The following is a 23016-nucleotide window of genomic DNA, read 5'->3' as shown; positions in this document are numbered from 1 at the left end:
TCAGATGTTTAAATTTTACAAAATTAAATAATAAAATTTGAATAAATAAAGTTTGAATATTAATATGATTAATAATTTGGTCAAAATTAACTAATATAATTACAACTAAGTCTTATTATCTAATACATATATATTAACAAATAATTTCTAGTTAATCAGAATTACCGATATTCTAAAATTACAATACATCTACGTTAGAAAATCTAGTGGCAGTAATTCTGGTCAATATAGAAATTTATATACATTTTCAGAGATAAAAGCAACATCTATGATTGCAAATAAATTATAATTTATTTTTTAAACAAATGAAATCAATAGACATTACTTATCTCAACAAACCTTAAAACTACAAAACAGATATAAAAATATGTTAATCCAGTAATACTGTACATTTTCCCTTAATATCGATAAAATATGAGATGACTTAACGTCTGTAGAATAAATAGCGTAAATGAGATTGTTTTTTGCATTTTTTCAATAAATTAATTTTTCAAATAGAACATGTAAATTTAATCCATATCAAATATTAAAGCCAAAGAACAAAACTCATTTAACAACTATATTTAATAATTATCTACAAACGTTGCAAACACTCATCGCTATTTCTATTAGTTTTATGACCTCTTTGTCCAAATAAATTAATATTCATTATAATTAACGAAACAATAATAAAAAGTTGCTTTTCATCCTTACGCCTAACTATAGTAATAAAATGCTAAATGCCAGAACGTTCTAACTATTGTATAAAATACAAAAATCTTCCATTCCAATATAACTAAATAATTTAATAATTTTTATATTTAGACGAACTTTGTTCTTGGCAATCGAAATTAGAAATCTAGAGTTTTTGTTTAGACTATATTAACAAATGTAGCGCGCTTATTGGTAATTAATAAATATATCTATAAATTATTAAATAGAAAATAATACTATTTAAAGAAAAATTACAAGTTACAAACTTAAAAGGTGACCAATTTGTACTGCTAAGTATGCATATTTAATTCAAAATATGGAGTAGAATTGAATAAAGTCATGATAAAAGTATGATAATTCAAATTAATAAGATAAAAAGGTAATTCACGAAAACAATGCTGAAACATGTTAGTCAGTATTCATAAATACAATTAAACTACTTATAAAAAGCAACGTTTTATATAAAGCTAAACAAGAAATGTTTAACCAAAAAATTTAAATTTTTAGAGGCCAAACATTTTAACTACTTTTAACTACTGATTTATATACATTTATAAATAATTCTAAATTATATTTCAGAAAAATCTATACATAATTTATTGCATATGTGCCCTTATGTGAAGAAATTAAGTAAAGAACGCATATCTAATCAAATACTAATTATATAAATTAGTTATTAAAGACCAAATTTTATTTGTAAGTTAAACATGATCAACCTATGAAGAAATACCGTCGTTCAGTTTAATTCGAAACAAAATACTGGCATTTAAAGTTATAATTTATGTTTCCAATAGGAAAAAAAATTTTTAAATTCCAAATAAGATAACTCTTATTATTTATGTATGTTAGAAGAAACATACGTAATCGACTTATTTCCTATATAAATTTCTATGTTTCTATATAATAATAAATAATTAAAATAAAAGTTTAAAATGGTACAATTTACTGAGATTTAGCACCAAATTTCGCCTAAAACCATGCCATTCAATCGCGAAGACCAGACTCATCCGTTTTTCCATTTAGAACTACAGAATTGATGGCTGTACCGTTGCTATCGGTGGAGGAAACTGCCGGAACAACAGGAGCGGCGCCTCTCATTCGAAGCAGTCTCAGTCCTATCCAACTGGAGAAAAGTCCATTGCGTTGAGCTTGTTCGGCCAGATGTTCTTTTTGCAGCTGATATCTATAGAGCAACGAGCCTAGACCACAAAAAGTATATTTTAATAAATTATAGTATATCTAGTAAGCTTTCTACGATCGACATGATCTTTCCTTACATTTTTCTTCAGAAGGCTTAAATTTTGCTCTTTTATATATTTCTACTTAATGTATTGTAGCAAGTTAATATTTACCATCTATTTTATTACCATCATAATCATATCATAATGAAGTTTATTAATAAATGTCGATATTTCAATTAATAATATAGGTGTAAGTAATTCTATATGAACGTGTAAGTAAGATCATAAAGATTACTGATGTGTGAAAGTGTGATTTGTGGGTAATTACAAGCTAGTCCTGTACCTGCAACTAGAGCGGAAACGACTGCCGATACGGCAACGAGCACGAACAGCAGACTGAATCCAGGAACCGGCATGCAAATGCCGTAGACTACTTCCTCGCGGATACGTCCTTGAAATACTGTTACAGCTTCAGCGCGACCATCAGGACTAAACGCTAGGTCCGCCTCAGAAATAACTTCGTAAATACCGCTCACTCCCACATCAGCACTTCGCACCTAAAAATTTCAGTATTTTTATGGTTTCTTCTTTATACGACATCGATAAATACAATACGAACCTTGCGATCAGAAATAACAACAGATCGTCGTTTACGTTTCAGTCTTTCGACTATGGTTACCACTGGTGATGAGTGATTCATCTGAGTCACCGAACCATTCTCTGAGTTCGCCTGGAAAATTGGGCTGACGTTTGAGTCAGAGAAACTCCTGGGGGCTCCCAGTAATGGACCATCCTCAAATGTTCTAGGTCCGTGCGGAAATTGTTCGTTGGACATTAGGAACATGTCCTGTAAAAAAATTGTGAAACCCAATTAATATTAATTACTACGTATATGTTTTTAGATACTTCTTTGTGGTACATCTTGGTATTACTGTATTAACTGATTTAATAGCCGTGGAAAAAACAATCGACAAATATCATTAGTATGTGCACAATATGCATTTAACTGCAAATTGCGATGTAATTGTATTTACTGGGAAGTAAACTGTTTTATCTGTAGTGTAGAAACAATAAACATTCTATTATAACACTTACGATATAATAAATGAAGTTTGTAATAATTAAATACGATACCTTATGTGGCACTGCTGTTATTTCTGGTTCTGTGTCTTCGACGCCGCTATCTGTATTCGCGAACTGCGGCTCTCTTTTACCGTTGTTGTAACTTTGCTGTTGTAACTTCTGCTGCTGGGACTGTTGCTGTTGCTGTTTAAACTGCGATGAATCATCGCCGTTGTTCATTTGTGCATTTAGTGACATTTTTATAGATGGTATATTTTCACCTGTAATAGATTCGATTACCACTCATTCTTAAATATTTGCATTTGCAAGTTTAAAAAACTACGCATCAAAAATATACATATTTCTTGTTGCAAACATAACTGTATTTAGTCAGTACTAACCATTTTGTAGCTCTTCTGAATCTTCATGTATAATGTCATCATAAAGATCATGCAGATCATCTTGCAAGGACTCAGGTCTTCTGGACCCATCCTCCTCCTCCGAATCAATTTTGTCATCCTTCCTTTCCAACGGACCGTCATAGTGCAACAGATTTGGATTAAGGTCGCCGTGTTCAGGCTGCAGCTGGCAGTGGTCTAAACATCCGTGCCTACATATCTCCACTTTGCATTTAATGTGAACGCTTAACGCGTCGGGAAATTTGAACGCGTGGAAAAAGGCGTACGTGATCACGGAAGCTCTTTCGTCGGCTCCCCGTGCTTTCAAGAACCTGCTGATCATCTTTGGTCGCAGCACGCATCCAAACTCGTCTGATAGTTGAATCACGTGGCCGCCGCCGTCGGATGCCACGCACGATTTTACTCGCATATCAAATTCCCCTGGAACAAATAGAAATTGAGATATACACTGTTTACATATTGACGTAATTAACATTCGTATAAATGGGCAAAAAACGATTGCATTACGATGAGTAACTTGACCACCTATGTAGCAAGTTGTGTATGGTCGCCATTTAATTCGAATTCCCTGGTAATAATATAACAAGAAATAATCGTTTGATATAATTGTGAATTTCATAAATACGTATCATAAATTATTCTTCATTTTGTATTTATTATGTTTCACAACGTAAATGGAGATATACCTTGAATACTTTTGACGCACAGACGGCACGATTAATAAATCATTTCTAAGGAGTAATCCTATGTAATTCATTAGTACAAGTTGTAACAAGGAAACAAGGCACTCAACTTTAGTATGTTGTTTTAAATTAATATTTAATTGACGAGAACGCTTTAATTTGGAGATTCTAGGAATATTACAATTTCAAATATATTATTTGTTTATAATATATATTTAATTATTTTAATACTATTAAATACCCACGTAGCAAAATATGGAATCCTGAGATCTACTTAAGGAAATGATTGATGAGATCATACCAAATTTTTTTCAAGACTTCTTCGTGGGACTGAATTATGTTTCCTATGAATTTAAAATTAACAACTACTGACCCACAAAGTTACATTTTAACTTCCATCTTATATAATAGCTGACCAGTAAATGCTATATTTATATTAAAAAAGGTGTAAAGATATTCCCATTGTTGTTTTATCATCTCTTTACATATAATTTTCATGTAGTTAGATGACTGATGCGATAAAATTAAGCATTTAATTCTAGCGTACACCTCCATTTAAAATAACACATTATTAAATTGAATAATTGAAGGGAACCGAGAAAATTTATAACTAGTGATATTATAATTCACATTAGCCTATTAACATGCACGTACCCATCATATCAGACATTATCATAAATATTTATTAGACGGAATGGAACCATTTGGACATTGATATTACTCATGTCAACATGTGATTACATACATGGCATCTTGAATAATCAATAAGTTTGTCGGCTTATGCTAATTATTATCAAAACAATGTACGTTAGTACCTAGGCATTCCCGTCAGTGCCTCAACGCTTAGTGAATTCATAATGTGATGATTACACATTAATAATTTTATTGACACTAGAGAACCGTTTCTAATTGCTGATTATGTATAGATAATTCTTATTTACATATAATGAGCACATTACACTTATTTAAGGGGTCGGATACTTTTGAATTTTTTCATTTCAGATAACAGCTTTCCTGAAGTAAAGGTGCTATTTACATAATATGGGGAACACATTCTTTAGATCAATTTGCGTAATATTAATTTTCATAAGTAGAGTAAAATTTTTAATGATGGTCAACTTATCTTCGAGTTGTTTTCTTCATAATAAAATTGTACTGTTTACGAACAAAAATTTAAATCTAAAGGAATGAAGGAATTGTATGTTATACGTGTGTTCATTTCTAAATTACACTAAAAAATGTTAATATTAAACACTCGACAGCAGCGAGAATGAAACAACTTACTAATGAGAGGGCCACACACAAATTAGAAGATTCATGTCATATTCGAGGCAGTAGTAATAACATATATTTGAATGTTTTACTTATATCCTTTATATCTATGTTATGTATTTCCTAAATTGTATTAAATATTAAATTTGTTTAAGGAGATGTCGCACGAATTGGCTTAAGTGGAAAAGAATGCATTGAAGATGAATATGCTAATGACAAGGTCGTCCTGAAATCTACACCAATTAAGAAATTAAGCAATATTTCGTGTACAATCCTCGTGCTATATGCTCACAAATAGGCCACTCATAAACAACAAAAACTGGGTTGATTGTGACAATTCTTGTCGGTCTGGATAATAGATTGAAGCTGCTAAACCAAGTGGAACAGTACTTGTGGAATAATGCTTGTGGAACTTTGACAAAATTTTTTTAATTACAATGGTTATTGTTGAATAAAAATTTAGATAATTACGTTACATCAAAAAAGTAAATTGTTTCTTCCAGTACCTAATATTTAAGGAAAATTATATCAACATACCTCGGTAATCATTGATAGCCACGACAAGCGTCAACGTTGAACCCAAAGGCACAATCCCACTAACTGGTGGCGCCCATGGTCCTTTCCCGTGCTGTATTTCCATCCAACAATCCACATTGTCCCCTGTGTGGAAATAAAATTAGTAAAACGGCAAATAGGAATACAATTTTAAAATTGTGCTTATAACAATAAATGGTTAAGATACAAATTTAATTTTATTATATTTGATAAAAAATATATAAGATGATAAGATGATATCTTAATTCCTGTAATAACTTTGTTTCAAAGAAATGAAAACACATCTTCAGATTAACATTCAACTTTTGAAATTGATTGAATCTCTTCTTTATAATACTAAAAAAATTAATTTCAAAGTAACCCATGTATCTTTTATATGTTTATAAGATTGTTTACTAAAAACTAATTGGATAATCCCGTCTTGTTTGATTGCTACAACAAAAACTAATTGATTTACGCACCTGTTACAAACACTTCCTAATATTAATTTAAGTAACAACATTTCACCTTTTGATTGCGTCAAAGATATAATAATTTCTCACCTCTAAAATCTAACTGTATCACATCCAAGTCCGCAATAACCATGGGTGGCTTTGACGCAGTCTTCTCATAATCATTAAACCACTCACACCTCAATCTTTTCGCCTCGTCCCACACCTCCAATAAGTCCTTGTCATATTGAACTACGACAGTGTTTTCGTAAAACTGACCGTGCAGATCCGGCTTGGTGCCGCATCTAGCGTACGCGATACGAAACGAGAAGAACGTTTGACCCGTTGACGGTGGTACGTAGACGCAACGCGGATCTCCGTGCTGACCCTTCGACGACACGATGCCCTCGAAGGGTTGAGAAAATGTCAGGTGCACATCCATGTGATCCTTGCCACACATTACCTCCAGTGATTGGATGGAAGGCATACCATCCGGCCGATCCAGAGGCCAGAGGTCCCCTGCACTGTTGACCGCATTAATCATCTGGAAAAGACACCAAAATTGTTATAAATGATGATAAATATTTCTACCGTTAGCCCAACTCATATAAACTTTTGTTAAATAATTATTTATTATAATTATATAATCAATTATAAAAGCCAGTTTCAATATCTCGAAAAAAATATTCTTGACATATACCTAGATCTAGATATCTATATATCCAGACAGTAGAAGTCATTATATGTTATACACTGACAGGCACAAAAAATGGAATAACTTAGTTTATTAGTTTTTACTGATAAAATACTGGTACAAAAATGACTTAATATATTTTCTATACTTTATTTTTAATCAAGCTTCTATTATTACAACTACTTACTATTTTAACCCCTCAAAGTTGACTAATTCTTCTTTTCAGCATTTCAAGTTTGTTCAACAGGAATCAGGACTAAGATGGTTAATGTAAGATAATATTTTTTGTGTATTTTCTATACATTCTTTATCGTCCTTGAGGAAGTGTTAGGTGGAGAACAGAAGCATATTAGAACACTACTTTTCCTTATTTAATGAAGATGGCAGATGAACTGTTTTATATAAGACTAAATTAAACATTATATTAAACAAGGTGTACATATTAATAAAACTTTTATACCTTCTGAAGTGAGAAAACTCTAAAAGGATAATGTTTAGAATGTCCTGTCGAGATTAATGTTTGTTTAGATTTGTCGTTTGTGCTTGGAAAGCTGGTAGATAAGCATACTTAACAAACCAATTACATATAATTGTGGTGCAATATAATGCAATGTACCATATCATTATCTGTGATTAGTGTTTAATAGTGGTCATTGGTCTTGCGGCTGGAACTCGTGCAAAACATTTATTGCATTAACTATTTACTGAACCTCAGGAATAAAATACATATTTCATTTACATTTGCATTACAAATTAGGACGATAAATTTATCTATGTGGATGCGTACCTACATAATTGTAAATGGTGTTGAGAGAAAAGATATTGATTACAGACGTCTTATGTGATATTGATCAATTCTAGCAAGCTCATTAATTATACGGTATATTCCTCAACTCTTTTGCTTTCTAACCTCCTATTGTTTAAATAAAATTCCATAATTTTTTCATTACATTCATCTGAGGATACCAGCTTGGTGTGTTAAAATATTGCTAATACTTTCCATTATTTTTGCATTCTAATACCCACATTGATATTCTTAGTAAAATATAATGATAATAAAATTCATGTATAATTCAATTTTCTTAAGTTATTGTTTCTTACATAAGCATTGTGGAAATTGGATGATTTGATGAGTATTAAACAATTTAATAATGCATAGAAAGGTTACATTTACTTTACAAGTATTCTATAGACAAACTTAATTAAGTAAGAACAGATACTCGAAATAAGTAACATGTTTTAAGAATGTAAATTTAGTCTAGTCTGAAGTTTATCTTATTGACATTTTAAACATACTTTTCTAAAAATGTATAAATCTGCATTATGTAAATTTATTTAAAAAGTTAAAATTCCTGTGTGTCACAAAACCATTAGAATTCCACCGGTCAGATTCGAATATATATAAATTATTGATTATATCTCTGTTGCAGGGAAGACAAGCAACATGTTGACCAGATGCTTTGGGTCAACGGTCATGACAGAGTAAACAATTCTAACGGTTAAAACACTGAGCTGAGTAATATTTTACGCAAACATTAAAGTGTCCATCATCGATTCTTTGGTTTTAAAAATACCGCACGTTATTCCCTTCAAACAAGTAGTACAGAAATATCTGCATATAATTTTTCAATGTTAAAAAAATTATATTGGTACATTGAAATTTTTATTTGAATGTGTATATTTATATATAATCTGTTTTGATATCGAGAAATTTTATTGCAAAGTGAAGCCAAATGGATAAAAACCAATAAATTTTCTAAAGTTATGTACTTAAACAGGTCAACTATAATTTTGTTTTTCATTTAGACTGTACAAATTAATATAACAGCCTTAATTCCAATTAACAACTTCTTAACGGATATTGAGTCTAGACTAGACTTCAATTTATATTTAAAGAAGCAAATAGTGCCGCAAATTATAATAATTATGGATTTTTAGTGGCAATATCCAAGTGTTTAATCAACCGCTAATGATGATTTAAAAAATAAAAATAAACCAAATAATATCATGCATAATTATGTAGTCAAATGGAAAAAACGTTTTGCAAATAAGTTTAATAATAATTATAAATAAGTCTTGTCAACGACTTTAAAGTTATATTTTGTAATTAGTACACTAATTATGATAATGAAATTTATGCGGTGTCATCATCGTAATTTAATTTGTGTAGATCATTAGTAAAATCCTCTCTATCAATATCAATAAATTACAGTGTTATATTTTTAGTTTAGTGCACTTGTATGGTAAAAGGATGGATACTAATGGTCTGACAATATTGTGCATAATATGTGAACATAAAACCGGAGAAAGAAAATATAGAAGTTAAGTTTTATTTAAATTTTAAGTACTTTCTTAAAATTATGCGAAAAGGTGTTTACTTTAACATCCTGTAGCGGATCAGAGAATGGAAAATATGCTGACAACCTCATTTAAAATAATATAAACACAATACTAAAGACCAACAGAATGAGCGTGAGAAGAGTCTGAAGAAATAACCGATGAATATTAAGATTAAGTCTACGGTACTCTATGTACAATAACAATTGAGAGAGATTCCAAAAAATAATCATCTAAAGCATATTTATTATTTTTTTATATTTATAATTATTTAAAATAAAATGAAACATTGTAATTATAAATTATGAACAAAAATATCGTCATAGCTAAAATTTTTTGTATTTTTATAATCCAATAAATTTGATAAATTATTTAAACCATCTTTTGTAAAAAAGTATGTCACTGTATTAAAAATCATATTTTTTTACATGTTCCTTGTTTCTTTTGAACAAATAAATGATGGAAGAAAAATATCTCAGAAGATCAGAGGTGACTTAACGCTTCAGTTTTTTGCTGACTTATTATTATCAATATACAAATCGAATAATATTTGACCCTTCTGAATCTTGAGAGAGACATTATGTACGACAGACACAGTAAGTCAAACTTTTACTGTCTCCATCATGTACGACATCTCTTTTAAGATTCAGACGACTCATACGCTTTTCGATCGGTATATTTTTGAAATTTGGCATACAGTATTGGACAAAACTGTTTAAATACTAAACCTTGCGAGATTGATTTTTGCTCCATTAAATAATAAAACACACGTATATACATATATATATATATATATATATATATATATATATATATATATATATATATATATATATATATAAATTGTTATTTATTAACGAAACATGTCACGTTAACGATAACATAAAAAAATAAAGCCAGAAAATTAACAACTTTTATTGAGACAAAATTAATACGACTCTTCATAAAAATTTAAAAAATAATATGTAAATCCAAAGTAAATGGCTTAATATTTAATATTTTTCAGTATCCCTTATTTGCTATAACGTCCTCACATCTGTTTCGCATAGACGAGATTAGACTGGACATTATTTCCTCGTTCATATTATTCCAAACATTTTTAATTTGTTCAAACAAATTTGCTTTATTTGTGATGCAATTTTCTCTAATCTTCTTATCCATAATATGCCACAAGTTTTCGATTGGATTAAGATCAGAAGATCTTAAGATATTTACTTTTTGTTGAATAAACCATTCTTTAACAAGCTTGGCAGTGTGTTTGGGGTTATTGTCATGATGAAATATAAATTTTAACGACATTCAATAGGATAACATCACATCTTCTAATATGTTACGATGCACAAAATGATCCATTTTGCTTTCTATTTTGTGAATTGGTCCCGTACCGTAAAAGAAAAAACAACACCAAGTCATCATCACTCTATGTTTTATAGTAGTAACATATTTTGGATAAAGTCTACTGTTTTTACGGCGATGAACAAACTGTATACCATCACTTTGATTCGTCCGAAAATATTACTTTTTTCTCGAGTCATTTTTGAAATACAGAGTTAGACGTCTTTCTGGCAGCTCTGCCTCTTTAACCGTCGCTGAATTGTCCTGGAAATAATTGATTTATCTCCTAAATCACTTAAAATTTGAGTTGCGGTCATCCTTGGATTATTTCTAATAATCATTTTTATGCGACGATCTAATGCTCTGGATGTTTTTCTTAATGTAAACACAATATTCATGTATGAAAGATATAAATAACGACTGTAAAATACTCGAGTCATTTTAATTTTGTCTCGGACATTTCTTTTAGTAATAATTGAATAAAATCCGTTTCTCTCCAACTAAATGTGAAAAGTACATAAATGAACAGAGAAATAAAGTAGCGGACATAAATAAATGTTTTGTAATCTAGTTTTTGAACATATTATTTAATATTTAATACTACACAGTCAACACTAACTTATTTTTTATATGTACCAATTAATTTTTACATTTTTTAACTGTAAAAAGTAGTCCCTGTGGGATGATATAGAAAACAATTTTGTAGCATGAGACACACTACGATACGATAATCAAGTAATGTATACATTAATTTGCTAAAATTCTTGTTCTTAAGATTCTTATGGGAATAGAAATGAACATCAAACATATCTTTAATATACTTACCTACATCAAGTGACAAATTTTTGATTATTATTAAAAAATTATTGATATAGCGGAGAAGTAAAATAAGTGTATTGAAATGTTAAAAATTTCACAATCTAACAAACATGCAGACAGTGAAGAGCCCAGGTGCGGCTGCCGTCGGGTTCTTGACCTGTTTCGCAATAGCGTTCGTCGATATGCGTGTCCATTGGAAACATTCCCACACATTATAGCACGTACGGACACTAAACTGGACATTTGTCTAGCTGTCTATATAACAATAAGCTCAAACTATAGACTATAGAGAACGTCTTGCCCGATCTGAATCAACTTTCGATACTTACGACAACATGAATGGAAATTGTCCGACAAGATAAGTAAATAAATTACTTCATTAATACCAGAAGAACCTCAACTGAGAACGTAAATATGGTACTTATGTACTAGTTTTCGGTGACCCATTCAGGATGCCCAAATTAATCGAATTAACAGTATTAATTAATTAAAATTTATTAAGGCAGGTTATTATTTATATCACCTATTAGTAGTATTTAAAATAGCCCTTCGATATAATTAAATTAACGAGGAAAAAACCTTCGCCATTAATCCATTTAAATATAATCACGGGTTTGTCGCCTTCCGCTCATTAAAATCTCTCCGGTGAACACTGTTACATGTGGTGCTCAATGAATAGCTCCACTACTGCTAGTAACAGTTGTAAAGGCTGTTAGTATTATTGTGCAAATAAACATGCAATTACAATACTAATAGTTAAGTTAAAAATTCTTATAGTACTCTTTTACTAATAATTTAATTTTTCACGATCGATTAGCTATGTAGACGTAATCCGTTTTATTGCCCTCGATCTTGATCAGATTCCTGCATCACATTTAACGCATTTTCACATGAATTCTTAGAATACTTCAATTACAACACACTGAGTAAATTCATAGCGCCATTTATTACTAGTTAATGTTTGTGATCTAGTATATTTTAGTTAAGTAATTAAATCAAGCATTTATTGTAAACCCTGAAAAAATGTGACGAAATAAATTATCACATTAATTAAATATTGATATGACACAATTGTCTAACTGTAAAATTTAGAGAACAGTTGTTTATATAAATATATTGAAGGAATCCACAGAATATTTAATTTAATTCTAATAAGGTCCGCTAATTAATCTATCCAATTGTAAGTGAGCCTGATTTGAATTGTTTATATCTACAAGATTTTATATATTCCGTTACGTAAACTTGTCCCACAAAATAAAATTTTAAAGTTCGACACTCGCCTGTCACGATCCGAAACTATTATTGGAGTGGCTTTACTTATGGCTTATTTTTTTTTTTTTTTTTTTTTTTTTCTTTTGGTAAAATATTGATAGCAGTGCATGTAATTTTAGTGTAATTACATTTTAAATTTTTAGTTAATTAAAAACAATACCCATATTATTTCGCTTGCAATTATCTGCCGTTTAATATTTTAATTAATGTATGAAGTAATTAATTCTTAACTAACTTTTATTCTCAGTATATTATGGTTCTTAATTCCACAGCTACTTAATTACAGTTTCATAAAATGTTAATATCAAGTTACAATTAAAGTAATTAATCCGTCGTGCAAGTATGTTAAAAACGACATTTTTTAATACACAACATGAAATTCATAATTGTGTAATAAGGAAAAAATTAATTTAATTTAAAGAGCATGATATTAAATAGGTACAGGTAATTAACAAGATGTAAAGGGCATAAGATAATCAAAAAAAAAAATTCTCAAACTAAACGAAATTTCCTTAATTGACTGTTGACTCCCCAGTTTTATAAAGTATGTCATATTTAATACAAATAAGCAATAAATAACCGCAAAAGTTCCACTTTAATTTGGACCATATTGTATAGCGTGTGTAAACTGTTCCGGTTCGCCAACGAACCATTGAATGTACCATTATGTCCGCTTGTTTCTGCCTAACCTAACTAACTAGTTTGGGCGTACCGTTTTAAAGTTCAGATTAATTCGGTGTCAATAATTAAAATTAAACAGTAACCCACAGAAACTGTAAAATTTAATAGCCAGAACTATTCGACTTTTAGATTTTATGCGCCTATGCTACTCTGTATACTTAAATAATCACAATTATTATTAATAAACAGTTAATTAACATCAAAATAATGCAATTAAAATGACAGAAAACGAGTTTAAAAGTAGACTCCTAAAATGACACCTAAAATTGGTAAATAGTGTGACAGCATGCTGGGTATAAACAGTAAATAATACAATAATAATATATATTCAGAGAGTGTAATTTTTATACGGCAACAGCTAACGTTAACTCGTTAGCATAATATTTAAATTTATGAAACAAATTTATAGCCGCGGTACAGGTGTTTGATATGTCGGCAGACAGCCGTGATCTTGCCATTGTAGTAAGCCTTGACCTGATACAATAAATCCAATCACTGGGGTCTAAGATAATAATATGAATGGATATTATTTTCTGCTATAAACATTTCTACTCATAAATTATTTGTTTCATTTATAAATATCTTTAGGGAAATAATAGTTTTTGTCCAAAATTCCATCTTATTTTTCAATCAGATCAGATTCTTACGTAATGCTCTAAATAAATTTGTAAAAATATATTGTGTGTTTCATTTAAAGACTCTTAAAAATTCAAAAATACAATTGAACTTCGATACCACGAATTTTTGATAACTCCAAGCAAATTGGTTGATAATGGTATCTAGGGTGAAAATTATTTGTGATTTTTTCTCGATATCTCAATAGTCTATTACTCGAATATCTTGATAACTCGAACTGAATATTTGGCACAACCTTCGATAAGTTAAATTTCTTTTGCTTCAGGTAAACTCCTCTCCTTTCCTGTGACACCTGGCTTATGCTCAAACGGCGTAAGACCAATTATCTATTTATTAGAATAATGCCGGAAACTCCTACAATTTTGTAATGCTTATATTTCGCTACTAGGCTTGTCGACAAAGCTATTCTGTAATGGTTTTATCTACTTTTTTTGAAAATGAAAATAAAAAACTATTCGTTAAACCCAAATAACTGATTTTTTTGCATTAAAATAAAAATTTTACATAATATAATAAACGATAATAATAATGTTAATATTGATTATATTATGTATTACATATTTATAGATTTCTAAATGTTATTTTTAATAAGTAGTGTACTTTAACAGTATTGTTTGGAAGCTTTTTTCTAGTTTCTAGCAAATGATGATTCGAGTTATAGAAATTCGGCTTTATTTTTGAAATGTTGAAAGTGTTTAAATGAAACACGCTGTATATTTTTACAAATTTGTTTAAAGCATTTCAGGAGAATCTAATACAAAAAATTGATTACATGCCTTATAAAACGAGGTGTTTAACAAAAAAAATATCGTACGACATATGTAACTTTTTGTCCTCGTCACAGGGTACTTACCAAAACTATACAGAAGATGCAGTTTAATGTAGGCTTTATCAAACTTCGCCTAAGGTGGCGTATTGGGTTCTGCATCTTCCCGGAGCCCTGAAAACAAGATACAAAAATTGATTAAACACTTCTTTAACTTTTAATCAGCATGTCGATTTATTGGCTAAATACTTTACACATCTATTGTACTTAAACAGATAGAAATCTTAATCTGCGTACACCATCTGGTTGGAAGAATAAAGCAAATTTATAGATAACGTTAATGCGACTTTTGAATACAATAGTATGATTCTTACAAACCACTACTAATTTTTTTCTAATTTCTTTTAAAGCCATATGGTAAGTACAAATTTAAAGCTATTAAGAGTTTTTGCAAACACCAAAAAATTACGTACGAATACAATATTTGTGCTGGTCGTTAAATAATTATTTATATAAAATTTCAGATAAATATACATTTTTAAATTTTCAATATATGTGTATTAGTTGAATTATATATTCTTTTTTTACATTTACACCTTCCAGTAATAGCAAACTCCAAAGGGAAGATAACTTTTTTATCTATTTTTATCATTTTATTATATTTTTACTGACAATTTTACCCATAAATTAAAATTTATTAGTATGATTTAATTTGAAATTCAATTTGTAACATCTGTATACTTCATTATTTAAATGAAATATTGACAATAGCTACTAGTTTTTTTATTTTAATTTTTTAATTTACACTCCCATTAAAAGATATTTATGTGTTTAGTTAATACATTCAATACCGTTATTATGTATTAAATTTTATATGGGCAGTTATTGAGAATGTCATTTTTCTTCCAAATGATAAAGGGTCGTCTCACAATTTACGTTATCATTATGGGAAAGCTTAAGTAATTACAATAGTTGTACGGTAAAAATGAGTGAATACAGCTCGATTGTTTCATGCCGGAAAATGTTAAACACATGTAGACCGAGTGACCTAAATCACTGACATAATAATAAGCTCACTGAATTGTATAAAATAGTTAAATAAATCAGATTGTATAATGAAGGCGTATGAATATTGTTTATGAGAGACAGAAAAATTAGAGATATAGATTTATACTGTAAATCATAAATAAAATAATACTTGCATATCAAAATTATACTTTATAAGGATTATATCAACATAAGTTACAAAAATATAACAAAAATTGTTCAAAACAAGTTACGGAAATATTTGAAAAAAAAAGTATAATTTTTTTTATTATATATATATATAATAAACAATGTTTTTTTAAATTTTTTTTCACTTGGTGAACTATGTAAACCAGGTTATATTTAAGTGGAAATACTGTTGCAGAGGAAAAAATGCACAATTCGTGTCCTGTCAAACAAAAAGCAAGTATGTAGTATCCAAACATAACAGTACATCACACACGTAAGCATCGTAGCATTTCAAGAAATCTGTCAATGGCAAATTGACAAACTTCCGCTTATATTATCAACATAGACTAACTGTTAATTTATGATACTACTAATATCCTCGTTAATTCTAATAACGTTCGTAGTAAATGTTCAATTCAACTTCGGCACAAATTAAAATTTCAGTTTATTTGTATTTGCACCTTATAATAATTTAAGATTTATAATTCAGTGATTATGATAAATTTATTGATTAATTTAGTGTGTACGGAAAATGTTTCTTAGTTTTTTCTTACCAATGAACTGGTTTTATGTATCAAGACGGAAATATTGCAAAAGAAATTATAATAATTCTTAAAAGAAATTAGCATAGAGATACAAATCGTTCTTATGTTAATGTGAGATTTTATGGGAATACTAATTGGTGAGAAAGACAATATATCTAGACCGAGAAGATTTACAGTTTCAATGAGGGAAACTACGTAAAGAGATTATTATAATAATTATAATTTTTATTTTAAATTAAAAGTTTTTAAAATATTATATGTTATTTGATTAATTATAAGACAATATTTAAATACAATACAATAAAAGAATTGCGTAATTGGTAAATAAAATTATAAATAATATATTCTTAAGCAACAATATTTAAATGTATAATATATATATATAATATTTAAATGTATAAATGTATATATATATATATATATATATATATATATATAATATATATATATATATATATATATATATATATACATTTATATATATATATATATATATATATATATATATATATATAATATTTAAATGTATAATATATATATATATATATATATATATAGCCAAGCTGAAACTACAGTGCACTACATTCGATGTACTTAGATTAAATTCATACTTAAGTTACAAAATCTCGAAGTATATCTCACGTGTTTTGTAAAATCCTTTGAGTAACTTGTTCTGGATATGTTTTAGTGAATGAATATATTAATAAGTTTTAATGGATGTCACAATATTTGTCAAAGTATCAAAGATGGTGAATTTATTATGATTAAAAATATTATTAAATCATCTAAATGTAATATACAATAATATTTAATTTTATGAATTCTACATATCATATCCTTATAATACATATACCACTAATGCCAATAATATTTCCAAGACTAATACAATACATAATAACTCAAGAATAATATGATTATAAACACAACCTAATAATTATACCGAAAAGGTTTCTTTTTAATTTTGTAATAAAATTAATTTTAACTAGACCAAAAAAATGTTTTATTTAAGATTGAACATTTTTCAAATCTTCCAATTTCATATCTAGTAATTAATCTGAATAATGTAAAAATAAATTTGTATTAGCTTAATGTTTTATATTATATATAGACAAATTTAAATTTCAACAAAATTATTTTGTACAACATAATACACGACAGCTGCTAGTCAATTTACCTCAATATTGAAATTTTTTAGTAAACATTATAATTAGGATATGGGCATCTGGCAACTAAAATGGATAATGATTGATTACCGAATTAAATATTTACACGTTTAAAAAAAATATTTATTTCTGCTTATCAGTCAATATTTTCATTGAAATGAATTTAATAGATTACTTGAATTTTATTTGATAGATTTTTTTTTATTTCTGATATAATATTAAAATACTAAATTATAAAAATTAAAAAAGAATACTCAAAGAAAAAAATACTACATATATAAATTAATACCATTATGATTAATTTATTTATTTCGTATTCAGACTGGGAATTTATGTTTTCTGTTAGCACTTGAACTAAATGAACCTCAACGGTAAGAAAGTAAACATTAAAATAATTAATAAAAAATTACACTACTGTTGCCATTACAACAACACTTTAATAATTAAGAGACTTTGTGCAAATATACGTTCAAGACTTTCATATTGATGTGTGCAAATTGTGAAGCAATTGAATTCGAAGACCATATGTGCTTATTTTAAAGAGTACCGTAAGAGAATGTACTAAGTTACTCAATTATATTAAATATTTAAAAATTTTCTATTAAATACTGTTTTATTAATATATTTATTTACATTCAAATTGTATAAGTCTAATTAAAGTAATAATTATACATAGTTTAACTGGATAAAATTGCATTAATTATGCTTTTAAAAAGTAATATAAAAATTTAATTCATTTTAATTACATTAACAAAACACTAAATGCATTTTTAAAATTAGTACCTGAAATTCTTCAACCAATATTAATGGACTATCAACCGCTAGAAAAATTTAATTAAAAACCATTCACAAAATTGTTCTTAATTGATTAATGGTGCTATTGCTTTCCCGTGTAGTTCGACTATTAAAATAATAGTATTACGAAATAGAACGTCACGAAATTGATCTTGATATTGATATTGTAAACTGATTTTGCAATTTCATGACTTTAATGGCATACTTATTGACATTATGAACTTTATTCCAGTATTTCATGTATTAGGTTTTAAAAACCCAATTGTTTTCAAATAAATGTTTTAAAATAACAATTTTATATAATGCCTAAGTAACTGTATCTTTCGTTAAAGTAATACAATTTTCAGACAGATGATGTCATTCAATAATCAACAATGATTAATTCCTATGTGTATTAAAATTATTTTAATTTTGAACATACATAATATGTGTGTTATAAATATATTCATAAACTTCAGGAATTTAGCTGAACTAAATAAATTTTACTGAATTGGAACGTGTCTAATTTACGTCTGAGAAAGATTAACTGTAAAATGAACGAAATTATTTTTTTCCATATTAATTAAAATTATTCTGAATGAATCTCGCTAGCCATATGCGCATAATAATGAATAAACGGTGCATTATCTTGCATTTAATGAAAGCCTATGCGGGTATTCTAAAAACACACTTTTCCATTTTTTAATTAGCAAAATGTGAGTCAATGGTGTCGATTAAGGTACTAGTGCTAAGCGAAATTATAAATCATTGACGCTGAAGAGTCTTAAATATAACTGTTTGATGTCTACTTGTATTTTATAATAACTACAATCATTAATATGGCGATATTAAGTATTTGAAAATGTTCTATTAGTTTTGCCAATTGACCAGAATAGTTGTTCCAGCCTGATTCCACTATTTTTTTTATTTGTTCTTGCACCTTTTTGGATAGCGGCTAACGATTGTTCATCCACGTCCTCAATAATAGCCCTGCAATCCCATCTTCTAGTATTTTAGATTGCTTGGTATTACCTCTATAAATTTCTATGATTTTGTTCGTGAGTTTGTTATTTATATCTTGGATCACTGAATTGTTTTGGATCTGATATCTAATACAATCAGCAATTGTTTTTAATACAAATAAACAAATCCGTACGGTTCATCAGTTTCCTTACAATTTCAGTTCAAAAATGGATTTGACTATTTTTCCCTGAGTTACGAATTTTATATTTTAAACAGACACCTTTGTAAAAAACAGTAAGAGTCACGATCCGGCCAGAATCCGGGGATCCGGTGCTCTGGGTATTCGGTTCTGGCCTGATCAGCTAAATACCTAATTTGTGCGACCATAGTTTTGAACTTCGAGACTAAATTAAGGACGAAGAAAAAACGGGGGGGAATAAAATTAAAATTTCATTTACTTTTTGTCAAAAAACAACAGAAATGATTCCTAAATTGATAACCTGAACTCACTGAATATATTCCAAATAACATCCGGTAAATATATTTTCAATTTATACACATTGAACTCAACTTCTACGGCATAATCATTATGTAATTATAATTGAGAATAAAGCAACAGATGTTAAAATATGTTACTAGACAAATAGATCTAGAGTAAGTACGCTCATTTTCTATGATTATTGTTCGAAAGAAGTCATACTGTGTGTACATAATATTGGACTAGTTTCACTAACATAGTATCTATAACCAAGGAAAATTTTCAGTTATTTATAATAGGCTTTTGAAATCAACAAGCGTGTAAATTTGTTAATTGTTATCCTCTTTAATACAGGACAACTGAAAGATACGTCTTGTTATAAAATACTCTCATTCCTCGAAAGTAAACGTAAAATAAATATTCATTACGGTCACAATTTTATTTTACATATTTAAAATCAAAATACGCACAAGCTCGAACAACAAATTAACCTATTCGGTACACTTCCAATACCAACAAAACAACATTGATCTAAATTGAATTACTATCCGAGAAACTAGCACCGCGGCGACCGAGATTAGTTGAATCTTTCTGCGAAACAGATGGTGGGAATGTGGTTCGACGCTCGCGGCATACTCCACGCTACTCTAGAAATTACAGGGCCACGCACGCATTTTAATATCGTGGACAGATCCTCGCCGCCAACACACCTAGGGCCAACTTTCAGTTGCTTCGGTCCGATCGTCTTTACCATAATTTTCTCTTTTTACCTATTACACGCGCACTCGTACGTTAATTAATAATGTGAATCCACGGATACGTACAATTTACGCGTTTTAACCAATTAATTCGTAATTTTTGATGAACTAATTAAGCGGATAAATAAAACCCAATCATCATCTTCAATCATGATCTATTTTTGGTCTTATTTTTCTTCATCACCCTGTAGCTAAGATTATGTGCATTTTCTAATAAGGACTAATACCAAGAATATTAAATATAAATAATGTACAAATTAACTTAAGAATTTATAAAAGGTTTACGAACAATTTGCGGAATACAAAAATTTCTTTCATAAACATTACATTCTTGAAAGTTTTGTAACTGTCTGTAGAATATTAATAAACTTAAAATTTGATCCTACGGTGCCAAATAGATATACTTTTATGTATTTCATCTGTGGTGTGATTAACTGTCCTGTCTTCTTGAAAAACAGGACCATAAATGTACATAATTGAATTAGAATTTAAATTAATTAAAAAATAATGTATTTAAATATTTCTCAATCATTTTTAACTCTTTGGATATTATTAGAAATAGATTTTAAGTAAAAATTGTTTTAAATACTGTGATAATGATAAAACGTCCCCCGAAATTTATTTTAGTCAATTGTTGTTCATACGATATTACATTTATTGCACATAAATAAAATCTGGTATAAAATATTTTATCTATCCAACGGCACATGGTTTTTGTACTACTATCTGTCTCTCTCTGGACCACACTCTAAAATGTGGCGGTTGATTAAAAAAATCTGCATAAATATTTAATCGAGTCCTTAAATTAAAAATTTATTACCATTTATAACAACGTATAAGCATAACACGGTGAAATATAAAATTGGAATTGTTAACGGTGAAAAAATCTAGCGTAACTAATAGTTAGTGTCTTTAAGCTTAAAATATTTATTACATATGTACTAACTACAAAATATACAGAACTGAGAAGTGGAAATAATTTAAAAAAATAGTTGTTGAAGGTAAAACAAAATTTTATTTCCAATAAAATTATAATTTAAGTTTTAAATTTCTACAAAATGCATATTCCATAAATTTATTTAACTGAAAACAGAAATTTTAGTATTTTTATTTACTTATAATAAAATGAAAATATATTTATACCATCAGATTGAAATTCTGTATTATTTTTGATGAAAAATAAAATTTATTTTTAAATCATTCCAACTAAAATAGTCATAGAACAAAAAAGACGTTTAGAGAAGTTAAGTAAGTTTAAATAAAACGGAAACTAAAAAATGTTATTAAGAACAGAATCCAGCTCTGAGTCATACCGTATTTATCACTGGATGAGTGACACGAAACTCGGGCATGAATGCACGTCTGGGCAGTCGAGACGGGCAATGGCAGAGAAAAAGGCAACAGCATATTGAATGAACTCACCTTTCGGCAATCTGAATCGGAATGTCATCAGCCTCAAAAGAACGATGAGCCACGGCACATGATAATAGCGGCACTTAAGTACATCAGTCAGTTTACGCACAGCCTTTTGGTAAAACTGTTTACGAGACCGAAATCGGTAATTACGTCAAATCGCACATAACGGAAACACTAAAAGAGTCATTGACGATGATGCACTTGCAGCACAACGAGAATTGATCCTGCATGCAATTTAGTCTACGTCTCTTGTGTGGCGACGTTTGCGTTGCGTTTTTATCCACTAAACGGCACGCGTATCTTTTCGGACCTCTGCTCGCAGGAGAACAGACCAACGGCAGGTTGGTTAGCCACTGAAGACGGTGAAGACTTGGTGGCCGGCGTGTGGACTGGTAAGGTGACTACTCGACCAATCCTACCTCGTTACGGCAGGTGAATCGCGGGGTCCGGCGGCAGACGAAGGAGTGATGGTGAGCAGACACTAAAGGGCAACGACTCCGCCAGATCCGGAGGAATTCTACAGGAACATATGTCCAACCGAAGATCATATGCCTCGACGATCCAAATCTGCACGTCAGTTCCGAATCTCCACATCGGCCACATTCAACACAAATATCGAAAGATTAAATCAGTTTTGATCGCCACACATAGTTATTAATGGGTATTCATCGTTATTATCTATTGAATTAAGAAAAGTTAACGTTATTAAGGCATTAATATATTTTGCTACAATAAAATACACTAAATTTTGACATATAATGGTCTAATTTAACTAATTAATTAAATTAAAATCAATTTTATCATATTCCTCCTTCCCGTTACATCCCCCATTTTTTATGTAGTCCAGGAAAGAATTTAATAATACATT

General features: G+C 29.0%; 1 protein-coding gene across 1 annotated transcript; it reads right to left on the bottom strand.

The window, feature by feature from the left end:
• Positions 1-1226: 1226 nt before the first annotated feature.
• Positions 1227-22655, bottom strand: LOC109602902 (uncharacterized). Its single transcript, XM_020019344.2, has 9 exons — positions 22155-22655; positions 14924-15010; positions 6408-6840; positions 5848-5970; positions 3338-3775; positions 3009-3217; positions 2494-2721; positions 2218-2431; positions 1227-1892 (listed from the first exon to the last, which is right to left on the bottom strand). The coding sequence occupies exons 2-9, from the start codon at positions 14996-14998 to the stop codon at positions 1678-1680; spliced, it is 1935 nt and encodes a 644-aa protein (XP_019874903.2). The 5' UTR covers positions 14999-15010; positions 22155-22655; the 3' UTR covers positions 1227-1677.
• Positions 22656-23016: the final 361 nt, after the last annotated feature.

The sequence above is a fragment of the Aethina tumida genome, chromosome 3 (assembly GCF_024364675.1).
Source record: "Aethina tumida isolate Nest 87 chromosome 3, icAetTumi1.1, whole genome shotgun sequence".
Classification (NCBI taxonomy): domain Eukaryota; kingdom Metazoa; phylum Arthropoda; class Insecta; order Coleoptera; family Nitidulidae; genus Aethina; species Aethina tumida.
The sequence above is the reverse complement of the archived record's forward strand: the minus strand, read 5'-3'. Positions and strand labels throughout refer to the sequence as shown.

Coding starts and splice junctions, on each gene's coding strand:
- LOC109602902 (XM_020019344.2), bottom strand. CDS start 14,998: ATGCAGAACCCAATACGCCACCTTAGGCGAAGTTTGATAAAGCCTACA. Junction 3,776..5,847: donor GGCTATCAATGATTACCGAG/GTATGTTGATAT, acceptor TATTTGTTCCAG/GGGAATTTGATATGCGAGTA. Junction 1,893..2,217: donor CGTTTCCGCTCTAGTTGCAG/GTACAGGACTAG, acceptor TTTGTGGTCTAG/GCTCGTTGCTCTATAGATAT.